Consider the following 19,268-nt stretch of genomic DNA (forward strand, 5'->3'; position numbering starts at 1 on the left):
AATCTGCAGGTCGTCAGGATGGGACAGTACATAAGGCCATTCTTCCAATCTGCAGGTCGTCAGGATGGGACAGTACATAAGGCCATTCTTCCAATCTGCAGGTCGTCAGGATGGGACAGTCCATAAGGCCATTGTCAGGGCCCAAGATTGGCTGTTGCAAGTTTATGATTTAGCCCAATTACTACTAAGCCCAAGGGAAGTTTGTATATTTCTTCCCAACTCTTCCCTGCTTCCCCTCTCTCCCCCTGCCCAGAATCATTGCCTGAAGATCATTGTAAATAAGTCAATCTATTCCTGTTGAGACCTGTCCCCTAAACTCACTGACAATTTACAGCCAGTCTCCTGGTGTAGAGGCAAGCTGCCAAACGAGGCCTTCCCTCAGCGTGTCACAGCCCCAGGGCAGACTCCTCGCTGAGGTATTAATTTACAAGGCAGGCTTGCCAAAGTTGGACCTCCTCATTACAGGTAGTTTATGGCCCCAGCCCGTTCCACCACTACAGTATTCTGGCTTGTTTTAAACTTACCTCATAGATGTCAACTGAGAGTTAATGAAACACAGTCCTATGTAATAATGGAGAGATACGGCTGGACACTTGGCTTTTGCCAGCACTGACTTTGTTCCCTTTGATTAGAACGGGACATTGTTGAGTAATGAAAGGAGCCTTCATTTGCAGCCAGCTCATAAAATTCACAGGAACAAGTAGTTTCCCGTACCCTTCCCCCCTCCCGCACACATCCCCTTCCCCCTTCCTGTATCCTTCCCCCTTCCCATTCCCCCTTCCACTTCCCCTTCTCCCTTCCCATACTCTTCCCCTTTCCCCCTTCCCTTCCCGTACCCTTCCCCCTTCCCATACCCTCTCCCCTTCCGGTACCCTTTCCCTTTCCCATACCCTGTTCCTGCTGCAACCCCTCTGTAGTGACTCTGTGGGTATACTATCCAGGTGGACTATAGATTTATTGTCAGACTACATGCATTGCATGACATCACATACAACTCTGAGATTCTTTATCCTGCGGACGATACAGAATTACCACGTAATGGTTGTGCAAAAAAAAACTGTAAACAACTAAAGAAGTGTTAACATCCTGACTGTGCAATACAGAGAGAAAATAAATCAATAAAGTGCAAAAGTAGGAGTCCTGAAATGAGTCCCTGATTGAGTTTGTCGTTGAGGGATCTGATGGTGGAGGGGGAGCAGCTGTTCTTGAACCTGGTGGTGCAACTCTTGTGGCACCGAGACCTCTTTCCTGATGGTAGCAGTGAGAACAGAGCATGTGCTGGGTGGTGTGGATCCTTGATGATTGTTGCTGCTCTCTGACGGCAGCATTCCCTGTAGATGTTCTTGATGATGGGAAGATTTTTGCCTGTGATGTCCTGGGCTGAGTCCACTACATTTTGCTGGGCTTTCCACTCTGGGCTCTTGGTGTCCCAATACCAGACCAGCTCTGGATCAAATACAAGAACCCACAGTGCCGGCTGCTTCCAAAAGTGAGTCAGAGATCAACAGTTTGAGCCATGGAAAGCCATCAAAGTTGACCTTGCCAGTGTCGTTCTGGGATTGTGACCTTTTTGGAGGTAGGATTCTTTACATCAAATCTTTTTCTTCCATACAACAAAATCTGCTCTTGTTCTTGGCTTTCACATTTAATTGCATGTTACCTTTTACCCTTTCAGAATTCACAGTCTTGTGTTTTGGAACACTGAGATCTTGCTTCTTCGGCTCACAACTAGTTTATGAAATCTTCTTTCGAAACATCTCCCCCGTTCTACTGTCATTTTAATCATTAGCAGGTTTTCCCTGCTATCCATGTGCATCGAAAGGCCTCAACCAAATGAAGAACTGTTTTTATGTTTCTTTCTTGGAAACATTCAATCATTTCTATTGTATTCTAATAACACTAGATAAATGAGCACACACAATTTGACTATTAGCTAAATCTGCCTTTATACTAAGCACACACCGAAATGCTGGAAGAACTCAGCTGGTCCTTGAGATATATTTCTGACATTTTGGGCCTGAGCTCTTCGTCAAAGGATGAGCAAAAAAAATCTCAGAATAGGGACAGTACTGGCTGGAGGAGGAGTCCAGACCATCTGAAGGTGTTAATTGGACATGATAAGTGGGGGAGGTGAGAATTGATTACTTCTGTGCGAAAGGAGGCAGAGGGAAAAGGGAGAGAGACAGAGCTGCAGGAAGGCGTCGCTGGGAAGAAGTGAGGGGGGGGGGGAACAAGAGAGGTACCTTTATACTGATGACTAAATCTCTTGTTGGTTCTGCTACATATTATTGCCAAAAAACTATCTCGAAAGCGCAACCCAAATATTCACGACCTTTCAGACATAAATTACCAAATTTGTTTGAAAGTTCAGATCCCTCATTAAAACTATCATGCCTTTGTGACGTACTTGCCAAGGCTCTAACCTGATCCATGCTAGTGTTTCCAGATTTTCAATTTTACCTATTTACTCCTCGTTTCACTGACCTTCTTTATTACCATTATTTATCCTCCTTTATAATGTTGCCTGTTTTTCCAGCAGATCTTAAAAAAACCTGGACCATTTAGTTTTCTGTCCTGCCTGTATTATAGCCATATTTCAACAGTGATTACTAGATCATATGAATTCATTCAGTTGGTTCATTGTTTTCTGTGTGTTTGTGGAAGGAATAATTATTTATCAGCATCACGTTCTTAGACATCACCTGTTCCTGCTCTTTCACTGTCATGAAGAAGTGGCAGATGGAGTTCAATCCAGAGAAGCATGAGGCGATGCATTTTGGGAGGACAATCCAGAAGGCTGAGGACAGGGTGAATGGTGACTTTAAAGTGTGGATGAACAGAGGTACCTTGGGGTCCAAATTCACACATCTCTCAAGGGCACCGCTCAGATTGATAGGATAGTTAAGGAGGCCTATGGGATCCTGGGATTCATTAATAGGGAAATTGAGTTCAAGAGTAGAGAGGTCATGTTGCATCTTTACAAATATCTGGTGAGACCACTCTTGAAGTATTGTGTTCAGTTCTGGTCACTTCATTATAGAAAGGATGTGGAAACTGCGGAGAGGGCACAGAGGAGATTTACCAGGATGCTGCCTGGATTGGAAAATGTCTTATGAGGCAAGGTTAGCAGAGCTGGGACTTTTTTCTTTGGAGCATAGAAGAATGAGAAGAGAGTCAGTAGACATCTACAAGATTATGAGAGGCATAGACAGGGTGGACAGCCAGCGCATGTTTCCCAGGGCAGGAATAACAAACACCAGAGGACATGTGTACAAAGGGAAGGGAGGGAAGTTTAAGGGAGACATCAGGGGTAAGTTTTTTATGCAGAGAGTTGTGGGTTCCTGCTGGAGATGGTGGTGGAGGCTGGAACACTGGGGGCATTTAAGAGCCTCTTAGACAGACACATGGATGGAAGAAAAAAATAGAGGGTTATGGGGTAGGGAGGGTTTAGTACTTATTTTTAATAAGGAATATATGGGTTGGCACAACATTGAGAGCTGAAGAGCTTGTACTGTGCTGTGTTCTATGTTCTATGCTTCACCTGATTTATTTAGTTTGCATCCTTCTATTTTCCCTTTACCTGTAGCCCATAGGGTTCCTTGGTCTATTATCTAACCTTTCATTTTTATAATTTTTTCCAACCAACAATTATCCCCCTGAGTCTTTCCTCCAGTACTTTGCTTACAAAGTTCTCACAAATGATATTTAGCAGCATTTTCAAGATATTAATGGAATTTGATAAGTAGATAGAGAGACTACCTTATCTCAGTATCCGGTGTGGTGAACTGCTGTATTCCTGATCACCTCGTTCTGTGACTGAAACTGTGCCCCTCCCTCTTTTGACCTTGTATAAAGTCTCTGACCCTTCCCCAGAAAGCCCGGGTCACGACACAGGAAGAGGTCCCTGTCCATATTTACTACGTGTCATCCGGTACCTGTGGGGATTGGTAGATGCCGGATAAGTGAATTTTCCAGTTGTTTGAGATTACATGTTGCGTGGATTGGCAAACTGACCGCTAGCGGGGATAGGGGGTGGGGAATTTTAAACGTCTGCCTTTTTTACCTATTTACTTTCCACAATTTTTTTGCCAGTTGCTTGAAGCTGCTAGAATTACAGATAACAGGGATTTTGCTGCATTTCTATTGTGTGGCACGGACATCAGAAATTAGAGCCCGGCAGACTAGTTTGACTCAATGGGATCCAGAAATTTGTACCCACTCTGCAACAGTAATTGATATCAAATGAGTGGTCAATTTTAAAGTTAACATTGATGGATTTATGTTAACCAAATGTTAACAGATAAAGTGGAAAACGCAGATATCAGGTGGCGGGCCAGCTACAACGTCACTGAATGTTTGGTCAGAATCAAGGAACTAAATGGATACTTCCTATTCTAAAAACTGCCTTTCCTTTCAAGTCCATCCTTATCCACAATTTAGAAAGAGCAGAGAAATTCTTCCTGCTATTCTGGGACCCATATTTAACTTTTGCTCTTCATTATTGAAACTGCTTCATAGTATGGGAGAGAAAACAACATGGGTTGTTTGCCCATGGGTGAGGTGAGGTGAAGGTGGGACATTCAGCCATGGAGGTGGTGGGGGGGGGGGGCAACAGCAGCATACAACCTGAGCCCATATCCATTGCTAACTCTATGATTGCACTTCGCTTAGCCTTGTGCTTCCTAGTAGTGATCACGGGATGCATCCATACTCCCCGTCCTGATCAGTAGGGCTGAGATCATCCAATGATAATGTTAGATGCTGTCTTTATTTCTACAGCACTTGCCATGACCTTAGTCAAGTCAAGTCACCTTTACTTATCGTTCATACCAGGCTTGCAAAGTAAAGTCTAGATAGTGTTTCTCCAGGACTACGGAGCATATTTTCATAAATATAAGTTAGAGTAGAAGTTAAACACATTGAGATATTAAGACATATACAGTAACAGTCCACGGTATCCTATCCACATATGTTCTGGGAATTCAGGAGCCTGATGGCTTGGGGGAACAAAACTGTTGCCCAATCTGGACGCAAGGACCCGAGTACTGTGGTACCTCCTCAGTTTACGTGAGGGGAATGTGGAGTCCTTCACGATGTTTATTGGCTTTCACCTGCATTGAGTGTTGCAGATTCCTTCATGGTAGGAAGAGAGGCCCAAATGATCTTTTCCGCTGACTTCATTGTCCTCTACAGGCTCTTGCAGTCCGAGGAGGTACAGCTTCCAAACCATTGGGTAATGCATTTGCACAGGATTTTCTCGATAGAGCCTCTGTAGAATGTAGTGAGGGTGGGGGATGGACTTTCCACAGCCTTCGCAGGAAGTAGAGGCGCTGCTGGACTTGGCTATGGAGCTAGTGTTAAGGGTCCAGGTGAGATTCTCCGCCAAGTGCAAAGAACTTGTACTTTTGAAAACCTCAATGGTCCAGCTGTCAGTGGTCAGCGGAACCTGGTCCCCCTGGGCCCTCCTGAAGTTGACAATCATCTCTATTGTTTTATTATCTCTAATTTTGCTCAGATACAGGTTGTTGGCTTTGAATCAGTCCATTAGCGACTGCACCTCAGATCTGTATGCTGACTAACCATTCTTACTGATCTGGCCCACCACAGTCGTTGATGTGGTTCGAGCTGTGTTTAGCTGCACAGTTGTGGGTCAACAGAGTGAACAGCAGTGGGCTAAGTGCGCAGCTCTGGGGAGCCGCCATGCTCATTGTGATGGTCCGGACTGTTTGAGGTCTTCCCAACAGGAAGTCAAGAGGGAAGTGTTTAGACCCAGGAGGCTCGACTTCCTCATCAGGTACTGAGATATGATCGTGTTGAATGCCAAACTGAAGACTGTAATCAGCACTCAGGTGGGTGAGGGCTAGATGGAGGGAAGTGGCAATGATATCGTCCATGGAGTGGATGGATCTGTACGTGAACTGCAGGGGAATTCAGTGATGGGGGCAGCAGGAGCTTGATGTGCCCCATGACGACCCTCTTGAAGCACTTCATGATCATGGACATGAGTGCGCCAGGGCGGTAGGCACTGAGGCAGGACACAGACAACTTCTTCAGCTCGGGGACAATGGTGGTGGCTTTGAAGCACATTGGGACCCCGGCGCTTCTCAGGGGGATGTTAAAGATGTTGGTGAGAACATCTCTTAGCTGAGACGCACATCCCCTGAGCACCCTGCGGGAAAGGTTATCCGGTCCAGCAACTTTCCGTAGGTTGACCTATTGAAGTGCGGACACCACTGTAATGCAAGAAGCATGACAACAACTTTGTGTACAACAACCTCCCCCATAATATGAAGTAAAGCACGAAAGTCTGCAGACACTGTGGTTGAAGTAAAACTACAATGCTGGTGAACACAGTGGGTCAAGTGGTGTACTTAATATAACAAAGATAAAGATACATCACCAACATTTCCGGCTTGACCTCTTCATACATTGATGAAGGTTAAAGCCGGAAATGCTGGTGATGTAACTTTATCTTTGCTGCAGTTTGACCTGCTGAGTTTCTCCAACATTGTTTTCTCTCCCATACTATGAAGCAGTTTCAATAATGAAGAGCAAAAGTTAAATATTGGTCCCAGAATAGCAGGAAGAATTTCTCTGCTCTTTCTAAATCGTGGATAAGGATGGACTTGAAAGGACAGGCAATTTTTAGAATGGGAAGTATCCATTTAGTTCTTTGATTCTGACCCAACATTCAGTGACGCTGTAGCTGGCCCGCCACCTGATATCTGCGTTTTCCGCTTTATCTGTTAATACATTTGGTTAACATAAATCCATCAATGTTAACTTTAAAACTGACCACTCATTTGGTATCAATTACTGTTGCAGAGAGGGTACAATGTTCGCTATCCCCTCCTCACCTTCAACAGTGCCTGGCCTTCATATAGCACCTTAAGACCTCCATTGGTGGAATGATAGAAACTCAGGAATAATACAAGGAGTTAGGGGTAAAGCATTAGTATGGCTGGAGGTTTGGTTCATTAATAGAAGTCAGACAGCTGGGCGTCACTCTTGCTGGCAATCCCTGATGTGCGGAGCCCCACAGAGGTGGGTTCACAATATAAATGAACAATTTAGAAGGGGGGAGGGGAATCGATTTTAAAGTGTCACAGTTTGTTGATAACTCTTAAATTGAGCAGGAAAATAAATTGTGCAGAGGTTGCAGAGAGCTTGCAAAATTCTAGCGCTAAAGTGAGTGAGCAAGTGTCTGACAGATGGAATACAATCCTGGTAAATGTGAGGTCATTCACGTTAGAAGGAAAAATAGAAGATAGGATTTTTATTGAAATGGTGAAAGATTGCAGCATGTTTTTGTGCAGAGTGGCCTGGGAGTGCTGGTGTATGATTTGCAAAAGGATGGTTTTTCAGGGTGCAACAGGTAATCGAGGCCTTTATTGCAAGAGATTGGATTTAAGTGCAGGGAGGTTATGCACAGTGTTACCGGCGAGGCTGCGTACACTTCTGTGTTCTTACTTGAGAAAATATATAGCAGTTTTGGAGGCGATGCCGAGGAGGTTCACTAGGTTGATTCTGGAGATGAGCAGCCAAGGAGAGGTTTATCACCGAGGACTCTACTTGCTGGAATTCAGAAGAATGAGAGGAGAGTTTATAGAAACATAAAAGGATGAAAGAAATAGACAAGATAGAGGCAGGAAGGTTGCTTTCACTGGTAGGTGAGAATTGGCAAACATTGCCTGAAGATTCAGGGGAGTAGATTTAGGATGGAGATAAAGAACTGCTGTCCTTAGAAACTTGTGAACCTGTGGAGTTCTCTGCCCAAGAGAAAAGTAAGAGGCCGCATCATTAAATATACTTAACATGGAATTATTTGTCAACTTTTGCAATACTTTGGCATATGGAGGGTCCAAAAGTTTGGTGGGGGAGAAGTGAGGGTTCTGGAGAAAATGCAGGAGGTAGAACTGAGTCCACAGCCCAGGTCAGCCATCAGCGATGCCGACGATGCGGAACAGCGGGGAGCAGGGGAGTGGAGATGCAGCGCTCCCGCAGGGTCCAGTCGTCTGCTGTCGGCTCTGCACAGGCTTTGAACGGCCCGTTGAGGGAACCAATGGGGGGGTTTTAGTTGAAATCCCGCAACTGTGGAGTCTGCGCCCAAGGTGGCGGCGCTTCTTAATAAGGCAGCAGCCACGAGGGGCTGCAAACTCCGGGGAGGCAGAGGGACTGGAACATGGTGCCAGAGGACTGGAAGATCATGCATCATCTGAGGAGAAGCGAAGGCGGACCCACGGGGACTACAGCCACAGCGGTGGACCAGAGAGGGGCTCTGTGGCTGAGGGACCAGCGCACGCAGTGGGGCTGCTGGCGACTCAACGCGAGAAACCCTCAGAAGCCGTGGGCTGCTGGAGACTGGCCCGAACTGGCTGGGGGGGGGGGGGTGCCAAGCATCGTAACTGGGATGCGACGAGGTGCTGAGAGCGCTGAAGGGTCCCTGACCACATCAGAGGTTCGGATCTGGAGCTCGGGTTCCCGATGGTCTGGACTGCACTCTGCGGGGGTGAATGTACAGACACTCGGTGACTTTGGGGAGGGGGAGCTCCCTTTTGCTTTTCTCTCTGACTAGAAGAGGCACTTAGGCAATTCCTGCCGGCGGTGAATCTGTCTGCCTTGCAGCAGGCAAAAAGGAATTTCATGCAATATGACACTGTTTCATTACTATACAATAAATTTGATCTTGATCTTACTGATGGAGGAGCTGGCTCAATGGGCCAGATGGCCGACTCCAGCTCCTATTCCTTCTTGTGAAGAAGCCTGGATTGGTGGATCACCAAGATTTTGGGTGCCTTTGAGATTTGGAGGGGATTACAGAGAGAGGGAAGGGTGAGGCCATGGAGGGATTTGAGAATAATTATCATTCCAAGCGTTGTTTAACCAGGAGCTTGTGTGGGTCATTGAGCACAGGGGCGATAGGTGCTTGGGATTCAACTATGACAGGAAGAGTGAGAGGACTGTAGTGTAAGCACATTCCTTGGTAAATGAGCTGTCAAACACCTTAATCTCTCCTGGAACATGAAGTCACAGCAGAGAGTTGTTGGGCAGTGCTGACTGCAGCTGCCCCAGTGATGTAACCAAGATATTTCTGTTGCTTGGAAACACCCCTTGGGTATAATCCAGTAGTTACTGTCGCCAGGGCAACCATACCACTTGTAATAAAATTATAAACAAATATTCCCTAGCCTTCCATCACCAGTTACTAATATTGTTAAGGATTTCCCCATGATGTACTGCACTTAAGAGACAGGGATTGGGTTTGGAAAAGGAACAATACAGGATCATTGGAATGATTGGGGCTGGAAGCATTAAATTAACAGAATGGTTTGCCCTCAAGTTCCATTAAAAGGTTGTCTTGCATTTTTACTATCCTTTAGATTTATGTCAAAGCCAATGAACCATTTTCTTCAAGTGTAGTTGCTGTTGTAATCTTGCAAACCAATTTGCAAATAATACTTTCAAATGATTGGTAATCTGACCCCCTGAGTTTGGTGGCTTTGAGTGAAGGGCAATTGGCATCCTTGATGGTGCAGCTCTTCCAAATCCTCTGGAGTGAAACGTGAAAGTCTGTAGACGCTGTGACTGCAGTCTGTGGAGCACCTCGGCTCTGTCCGCTGTAATAGCGCGGATCTCCCCGTGGCCACCTGTTTTAATTCTCCATCCCATTCCCTTGCTGACGTGTCTGCCCGTGGTCTCATGCCCTGCCAGACTGAGACCACCCAACAATTGGAGGAACAACATCTCATCTTCCGACTGGGCGCTCTCCAACTGGATGGCATTAACATCGACTTCTCTGGCTTTCGTTAAACCCCCCCCCCCCCCCTCACTTCTTCACCCTTCGTCTCCCCCCAATTCTGTCTCTCCCTTCTGTCTCCTTTTGCACAACATGATAACATTTGTAACTAGCCTCTTATCCAATGAGCCCCTTTTGTTGGTCTGGACTCCTCCCCCAGCCGGCACTTTCTGGATTCTGAGGCTTTTGGAGATTTCCTGCTTCTGGCTCATTCTGCTTGTTCCTTGAAGAAGGCCTCAGGCCCAAAATGGTGGCAATATATCTTTGTCTCCTATGGACGCTGAAAAGACCAGCTGAGTTCCTCCACCATTTCAGTGTGTTTTTGTCTTTCATTTCTCCTGGCCTCTTCTCCCTATCCAATGATCTCCTATTGTCTGTTGGCCTATCCTCCTCCCCCTTCAGGGGCTGCCTTGCCTTTTCTCATCCCTTGAAGAAGGGCTCAGGCCTAAAATGCCAGTGATACATCTTTACCTTCAACAGACGCTACGAGTTCCTCCAGCAATTCTGTGTGTTCAAAACAAATCCTCTGCTCATTTAATTCATATCTTTCCTTATTGTTTTCATTGCCACATGTCTGTACTTCTAAAATACTTGATCATCTGTGAGATGCCCTTGTCTTGCAAAAGGTGGTCTAAAAATCCACATGTCCATAAACATTACCTTGACAGAAACCTTTCTATTGACTTTCCCCTCAGTAAACCAGCTACAATCTTGTTCATCTTCACCAAATCTCCTCTCCAACTTTAGTCCCAGGAGAAATGGATGCAGTACTCCAGTTGGAGTCTAACCAGGGTTTCACAAAGATTCAACTTAACCTTGCTTCTGTACTTTATGCTTCTGTTTCTGAATCCCAGGATCCCATATGCTTAACAAACTACTCTCTCTCTTCCTTGCCACTTTAAATGACTTCTGCACATACACACCCTTTGTAACTATGCCATTAACTCTCCCCTTGTTCCTTCTGCCAAAATACACCAACGTACACTCTTCTGCATTAAATTTCATTACCAAAACGCCAGTTATCCTGTGTCCTCTTCCGTCTGTTTCTCTCCTCACTGTGGAGGATAATGGCTAAATAATGAAGGCAGCTCCCAGTGGAGGATGTTGACAGGCTCTCACTGAATTCTTATCCACATGCTGGCCCTCAGCAAAGCATCAATTTCCACGAATGCTGAGCGACACCCTGCCAGTACCCCTCTTGATCTCCCCCCTGAGAGTCGCAATTATATCGCAATTTATCGGGGTTTCAGCGGGGAAATAGTTTGGGAATAGTGATCACTCTTCCTTAAGTTTCAAGATGGTAGTGGACCAGGATATACTTGGGCCTTGGAGAAAATACTAACTTGGGGGAGGGCACATCATGTCATGATTAGAGCCAGGGGGAATAAATTTGGAGCAGCTGTTATTGGGCAAGCCCACAGCTAGCATGTGGGAGTTGTTTAAGGGAGCCAACTAAAGTCCAGAACCACATGGATGGCAAGGTAAGGGAATCTTGGATGATGAGAAAGATGAACTTAGTCAAGAAGAAAAAGGAGGTATATATAAAGTTAAGGAAGCAATAATCAGTGAGAGCCCTGGAGGAATATAACAATTGCAGGAAAGAACTCAAGCAGACTATTAGGAAAGCCAAAGAGCCCATGAGATTTTCTTGGCAAGCAGGATGAAAGAAAATTCCAAGGAATTTTATACTTGCATTAAAAACAAGCGGATGACTAGGGATAGGATAGGACAAAGGAGAGAATCAACGCTGGAAGTCGGAAGTGTGTGAGGTATTACATGAATACATTAGTATTTACCAAGGGTTTGGACATGGACAGTGATGAGGGCATAATGTGGAGAATGCTCATATTGAGTTTAAGAAAGAGGTGGTGTTGGGTCTTTTGAACAGTATTATGGTGGACTTCCTCAGGAGTTTGTCGAAGTTTGGCATATCATCGGAAACCTTGGCAAATTTCTACAGGTGTGGTGGGAAGGCTGCATCAAGGTCAGGTGTGGAGAGACCACTATCCCTGAGCGGAAAGCCTTGCAGAAGGTAGTGGACACAGCCCAAGGCAAAAAACCCTCCCCACTATCGAGAACCTCTACAGGGAACGCTGCCATTGGAGAGCAGCAGCAATCATCAAGGATCCACATCACCCAGCACACGCTCTGTTCTCGCTTCTGCCATCAGGAAAAAGGTACAGGTGCCACAAGACTCGCACCATCAGATTCAGGAACAGTTCCTACCCCTCCACCATCAAACTCCTCATCGACAAACTCAGTCAGGGACTCATTTAAGGTCTCTTACTTGCGCATTTTATTGTTTGTTTGTTTTCTCCTCTCTGTATTGCACAGTCAGCCTGTTTACATTTCTTTCTTTATATGTGTTTGTGAGTCCAGTTTCCATTTTGCACTGCCAGTAGGTGCTAATTCTGCCTCACCTGCAGGTAAATGAATCTCAGGGTGTATGGTGTATACACTGACAATAAATCTGAATCTAACAAGTCTCCTCAGCCTGATAGGATATTCATTCATTTATTTAAGTGCCTCACCGTTCAGCCTGGGTGATCGTTTCTCTCTATCTGTCACGATCTCTGCTCTCCGAATTGTAGTTGTTGCCCCCCCCGTTCTCCTTCGGTGAAGGCTCCATCTCTGAGCTGAGACTCGAGTTGTTTAGTTATTTTTTTTCCCTTGTGTAATCATGAACTCAAGTGGTTTCCTGTTGCCTTCTTCAGTTGCAGTGTCCATACTGGACGGGTAACCTTGACCACTGATTAGCAGATTCATCTTCCCAGCGTTTTTAGTTTTACAGTCATAAATTCCAATTTGTAGAATCTTGCTTGTAAAAAAAAATCCACCATCTGCAACCCATGGCTTCCCGTGACCCTGATTGGGCAGCTGAACAGGTCCTCTACCTTGCCCAAGGGTGACCTGCAGGCAATTGTGCAGCACCAACACCAAATGATTGGATATGTCCCAGGTTATTGAAAGAGGCCAGTGTATAGATCACAGGGGCCTTGACAAAGATCTTTGCATCCAACGGGAGAGGTCCCAGAGGGCTGGAGAGTGGCTAATGCTGTACCTTTGTTGAAGGAGGGGAAAAAAGGATAATCCAGGCAATTCTAGGCCAGACAGTCTCACATCAGTGGACGTGAAACTATTGAAAGGAATACCTGGGGATAGGATTTCTGTACACTTGGAAAGACTTGATTCGAGGCAATAGGCTTTATGAGGGGTAGGGCATGTTTGACCAATTTGATTGAGTCTTTTGAGGAGAGGACAAAGATGGCCTATATTATTACATGGGGGGGGGGGTGGTTCCGATATTAATATGGTGTTGTTGAACTATTGCCCCCTGTTGTCGAAGGTAAAGGTTTGTCCTCCCAGGGCTTGGACCAAGTTTAATGCTGTGTGTGTGTGTGTGTGTCTTCTATAGGGTTTGTCCAGCCTGCCAGCTGTAAGAACGTGTACGACTGTCTGGAGGAAGAACGCTATGAGTTGTGCGCCTGTTACCGCGATTGCGGCTTCGATGGGATGCCTGTGTGTGGCTCCGACGGAATCCTGTATCAGAACCAATGCCAGATGGAGGTGGCTGCCTGTCGCAACAACACCCGGATCGACCAGGTCCCCACGTCGCAGTGCCCTACTGGTGAGACCCCACTCCACCAGAGCCACTGAGCAGAGAGTGCAGAGGGTCTAGCATAGCTCAGCGGGAAGGGTGAAGGTCAGAGGTGGAGAGGCACCCTCCCTTCCCCTTCTGAAAAAAAAGTGGGCCAGAAAGTTTCAGAATCAATTCATAAGATGGGATTAAAAACCAAAAATATTGCAGGTCAGGAAAAACCGAGTTAAAAATTTAGATTGAAATCCCTTAGTCAGAAGTGAGCAGAGAGTGTGGCAGCGGTGTGTAAGACTTCAGACCTGAAACACTAACCCTGTTTCTCTCTGCACAGTTGCCTGACCGGTGGAATGTTTCCACCATTTTAGACCTTTGTTTCAGATTTCGAGCATTTGCAGTTGCTTGACTTTTGTAAGGTGGGGTTTGTGAACACGTGCATATGGTGGGGCTTGTGCGCGTGCAGTGGGGCTTGTGTGCGTGCGGAGGTGGTTGTGCACATGTGCATGTATGTTGCACTCTTTTTAACTCTTCTCTGTGTTTCTCTCTGTAATACTGCTTACCTTTCCACGACTCTCTCTTCCCCTCCACCTTGCTCTCTGTTTCTCCCTCTCCAGCTTGGGCATTTGGAGATCCTTCCATCAATCTACCCCTCTTGTTTCTTGCTCTCTTTCTCTCTCACCTTGGGTTATTACACCTGGGAGGGTCTTGATTCTGGAACTGCATTTAGTGTCGAATTATTTATTGAATTGAATTGTTTATTGTCACATGTACCTAGATGCAGCCAAGAGCTTTTGTGTGCTATCCAGGCAAGTCAACCTCTACATTGTACAACAGACAGAGCAAGAGTGAGAAAATAGTGTTCGATAAAAGGAAAGTGCAAGGTGTTGTGCCACACAAGACAGAAGTGCAGAACAAAGTGTTAAAGGGAAAAGTAAATTTTAATGGTGCAATGGATGTATGATCTTGTGGAGGAGCATTATCAGCTTTGAACCCTCTCTCCGGTCAGGTGACCTGACTAATGACTCTGATGTCTCTACATAGCAGGATCAGGCCCTGAAGAGAGAGGGACTGCGTCGTCGTCGGTGGACTCAAAGCTGACAGAACAGAATCGGTCAGGTAAGTGGATCCCTGAGCTCATTGTGACATGTTTAGTCCTCAGATGGTCTTGCTGCAAAATCAACTGCAATACCACATCAAACCACCTCTTCCCCACCACCCCCACCCCCCAAATTTTGGACTGTATGAAACAACCCAATGGGCAACAGGAACTTTTTTTTGCCTTAGGACAGAGGAGGGAGATATAATTCCACTGTTTCCATTGGCTGGAGGGACAGTAATGGCAGGATGTATTGAACGAAATTGGTGAGAGTATAATGAAGGGGGAGGAAGAACATCTTTATGCAGAGCATGGTTACAACCTGGAGCTCGCTATCAGAAAGGTTGAGAGCGACTACAAGAGTTTATTGTCTTATACAGTTGTACAGGCCTCAATTACTACCACCTTGTGGCACTGACCTCCACCATTATGAAATGCTTCAAGCATCTGGTGATGGGACATGTCAAAGCACACCTCCCGGAGATAATGGACCCATTTCAATTCATCTTTAGAAGAAATTGTTTCATAGATGATGCTATAGCCTTGTCTCTTCACTCCGTCATGACCCACCTGGAGAACAAAGCCTCATATGCCAGGCTGCTTTTCATTGACTTTGGCTTGGTGTTTAACATGATAACCCCACAGAGGCTGGTGGAGAAGCTGTCCTTGCTGGGACTTAACACCCCTCTCTGTAACTGGATCCTGGACTTCCTAACAGAAAGATCATAGTCTGTCTGGGTCGGTGGCAGAACGTTCAGCTCTGGTGCATCTCAGGGCCGTGTGCTCAGCCCGCTCCTGTTCACGCTACTGACCCAGGGTGGCATCACCAGATCCAGCTTCAACATTGTCATCAAGCTGGCAGATGATACAACAGTAGTTGGTCCCATCAGCAACAACAATGAGTCATACTCCAGAGAAGAGGTGGAAAATCTCGTGAAATGGTGCGAAAATAACAACCCGAGTCTCAACATGGACAAGATGAAGGAGATGATCGTGGACTTCAGGAAGACCAGGAACAACCACCCTCCACTACACATCCACACCTCTGCAGTAGAGAGAGTGGAGAGCATCTCCTCATTTGTTAGGAAGGGGCACTTCCTGAGAAGACTGAAACGGGCAAGGCTATCAACACCATTATGTCAACCATCTATAGGAGCTCTGTCAAGAGCTTCCTGGCTGGGCTGGATCACAGGGTGGTATGGTTGCTGCAGAGAAATGGATTAGGGGTCAATCCACAGGACCATAAGAGTGGCATAGAGGATCATGGGAGCCTCCCTCTATTGATGTGATCTACTGGGATCATTGTCTGAAGAGGGCGCGCAAAATCATTGCGGACCCCTTCCTCCCTGAACATGGCATCTTTCAGCTACTCCCGGCGGGGAAGAGATACAGGAGTATCAGAGCCAGCACCACCAGCCTGAGGAACAGCTTCTTCCCACAGGCAGTGAGAATGCTGAACGACCAAAGGACCTGCTCACACTGACCCTTCGAGACTCTCATATTCATGAAACAATATCTATCTATTTATTTGTATAGATGAACACTTGTCCTGCATATGTGTTGTTTGTCTCTATGTTAGATCTGGTTGTGTGTCTGCATGTTTTCCATCAAGGACCAGAGAACACTGTTTCGTCAAGTTGTACTTGTACAATCAGATGACAATAAACTCGGCTTAAAATTCTTACTTAGTGAAGGCACACAAGTACATCTACAACAGTACAAATTAAATTCCCACAATATGCCAAGACAGAAAAAGAGATAATCAGTTTAAAAAAAGGATGGATGGATAAGAATTCACATTTAGGACAAAAAAGAGTTTCAATATTAAATATAGATCTCTTTGTGGTCCCGGAGCAGTTTAGGGTTAGGGTAGTATGGGGGAAGGGTGGGAGAAGGGGTTCAAGAGCTTGATAGGTGTTGGAAGAAACTGTCCTTGAACCTCGGGGTGCTAGATCTCTTCTGTCCCTTCCACCTGAAGGCATCAGTGAGAGGAGATTGTGGCTCTGTTGAGGCAGCGTCTCGCGTCAATGTCTTCAGTGGACGGGATAGGAAGGATAAACTGTATTAAAATGAACATTTTCCCAACGATACAATACCTATTTCAGGCATTACCAATACACTTAACAGAGAAATTCTTCAAGGAGTTAAAGAAAATAATAAGTAAATTTTTATGGAAAGGGGGGAAACCGAGGATAGCACTAGATAAATTAACAGAATGGTATAAACAAGGAGGCTTACAACTACCAAACTTTAAATATTATTATAGAGCCGCACAATTAAGATACCTATCAGATTTTTATCAAACAAGGGAAAAGCCAGATTGGACTAGATTAGAACTAGATAAAATAGGGGAGAAGATACCTGAACATATATTATATAAATGGGATGAAAAATTGGTACAACGTAGGAATTCTCCAGTATTACATCATTTGCTCAACATTTGGAAGAAGATTCATGTAGAAAGGAATAAAACAAATTACCAGCTACCAAAACTAATACTGACGCAAAATCAGCTAATCCCTTTTACAATAGATAACCTTTCCTTTAGAGAATGGGAGAAAAAAGGGATCAAAAGAATAGAAAATTGTTTTTCGGGAAATAAATTATTATCCTTTGAACAAATGAAGGATAAGTATAATATAAATCACGATACAGTGTTGGCGTACTACCAACTGAAATCCTACTTGAAGGACAAATTGGGAAGCAGTCTGAGGTTACCAGAGGGAAGTAATTTTGAATATGTGATTACACACACAATGATAATCAAAAAATTTATAACAAACATGTATATTAAACTACAAGAAAAGGAGAATGAGGAAACAAATGGTAAAACTAAACAAAAATGGGAACAAGATCTAAACATAAAGATAAAGAATGAAACATGGGAGAAGTTATGCTCAGGAACCATGAGAAATACATTAAACACGAGGTTACATATGATACAATATAACTGGATACACAGGCTATACATTACACCTCAAAAGTTAAATAAATGGGACCCAACAGTATCTGACAGATGTTTTCGCTGTAAAAAGGAAATGGGAACAACAATTCATGCAATTTGGACATGTGAGAAAGTGAAAAAATTTTGGGAAGATCTAAACCAGATATTAAATAAAATCACAAAAAGCAATATACCAAAAAACCCAGAGATCTTCCTCCTAAGTAACATAAAAAACAAAGAATTTGGACTTGATTTGGATGGTGCTCAAAAAAGATTTGTTATGATAGCCCAGCTGTAGCAAAAAAAATGTATTATGTCAGCCTGGAAATTAGAAGATAACTTGAGAATACAACAATGGTATATAGAAATGAATAAATGTATTCCATTAGAAAAAATAACCTATAATTTAAGAAATAACATTACAATATTTGAACAAATATGGGAGCCATACATGAAACATAATAGAGGAAACCTACCGTGGACATCTACCACCTAAAATGACAGAAGGAGAAGAGAATGAAAAGAACTGACTCAGTGGAATTTCTTGTTTATTTTTATTGAGTGACAACATTGTTTGACGGGTTTAATGTATCTTATATTTTGAACTTTAAATAAATGGGAGGGGAGGTAGGGAGGGAGGGGAGGAGGGAAGGGGGGGGAGAAAACGACATTGTATATATTTAAGAAGGAAAATGTATGTATCTTGATCAATATGGTTTATAATGTGAAAAATAAAAAATTTAAAAAAAAAATGTCTTCAGTGGACGGGAGGTCAGCACCTCTGATGGGCTTGACTAGGTCAGCCACTTTCAGTAGCTTTCTGCGTTCCTGGGCGCTCAAATCTCCAAAGCGGGCCATGAAGCAACCAGTCAGAGCGTTTCACCGGTAAAAGTTCGAGACGGTATTTGAGGACATACCAAACCAAAATCAGGTTTATTGTCATGAACATGTGTGGCTGAATTTGTTTCGTGTAGCAGGATGGCACAAGATCATGATAAAATTACAAAATACAAGATTATTAAAAGAAATAAGTGGTGCAAAAAAGAGAATAGTTAAGGTGGTGTCCACAGCTTCATTGTCTGTCAAGAAATCTGATGGCAGAGGGGAAGAAGCTGTTTTTTGTAACGTTGAATGTGTGTCTTCAGGCTCCTGTACCTCGTCAGATTCAATGGAACAGTGCGAAGATAAATACTCAAAGGGGGAAATGTGCAGGGTCGTGGAAACCAGACGGATTTCAAAAGGTTGGCACAGGCTCGACGGACCACGCTGCCCTCTTCCTGTTCTGGAATCAGTGGGTGATACAAGTCTGTGCATTCGCCAGGACTCAGCAACAGCAGGATTACTTCTGCACAACCTGAAGCCAAGACCAACTACGGATGTGCGGTCTGAGGAGCTGGTACCCCTCATGGTGCCTAAGGCTAATCACTGTTCCTGGGTATTCCAGTCTGCAAAGGTCAGGCCTCTTATCTGCCCCTCCGTCAATCTGCTTCCACTCAGACAGAGCCAGACATTCTTTGAATGTATCCCTGCCAATTTAAAGGTGTTGGTGATTTTAGTTGTCAGCAGGTGTATACAAAGTGATAGTTAATTTAGAGTTGCTTTCTTTTTAAGTTTTATTTTTTGACCACAGTAAAAAAAACCAGACTGTAAACTACTTGGTGCAACAGTCAAAACTCTGACGTTTAATCAGAGCCTTGCAGATTGGCACTTGCAGCTGAAGGCATTTCTTTGATGAATCGTGGGTTCACAAATTGTTTTTTGAGAGATGTGGCACGAACTGCTGGGTCCTGCATCATTTCACCGAGTCACAGAGCAGAGAGATCCTGGTGTCATTTAA

The 19,268-nt window shown here is 44.6% G+C and overlaps 1 protein-coding gene across 2 annotated transcripts in view; it reads left to right on the forward strand.

Annotated features, from left to right (window-relative positions):
- The window catches only part of cpamd8 (C3 and PZP like alpha-2-macroglobulin domain containing 8), a 133,385-nt gene that overhangs the window by 103,529 nt on the left and 10,588 nt on the right, over nt 1-19,268 (forward strand). The window contains exons 40-41 of one of the 2 annotated variants that reach the window (XM_069927823.1): nt 13,212-13,424; nt 14,436-14,507. In XM_069927823.1, the coding sequence (XP_069783924.1) occupies nt 13,212-13,424; nt 14,436-14,507 (285 nt within the window). Of the gene's footprint in view, nt 1-13,211; nt 13,425-14,432; nt 14,508-19,268 lie in introns of both variants that reach the window. The other variant, XM_069927822.1, reaches the window with a different exon arrangement.

Source organism: Narcine bancroftii, chromosome 3, assembly GCF_036971445.1.
Source record: "Narcine bancroftii isolate sNarBan1 chromosome 3, sNarBan1.hap1, whole genome shotgun sequence".
Classification (NCBI taxonomy): domain Eukaryota; kingdom Metazoa; phylum Chordata; class Chondrichthyes; order Torpediniformes; family Narcinidae; genus Narcine; species Narcine bancroftii.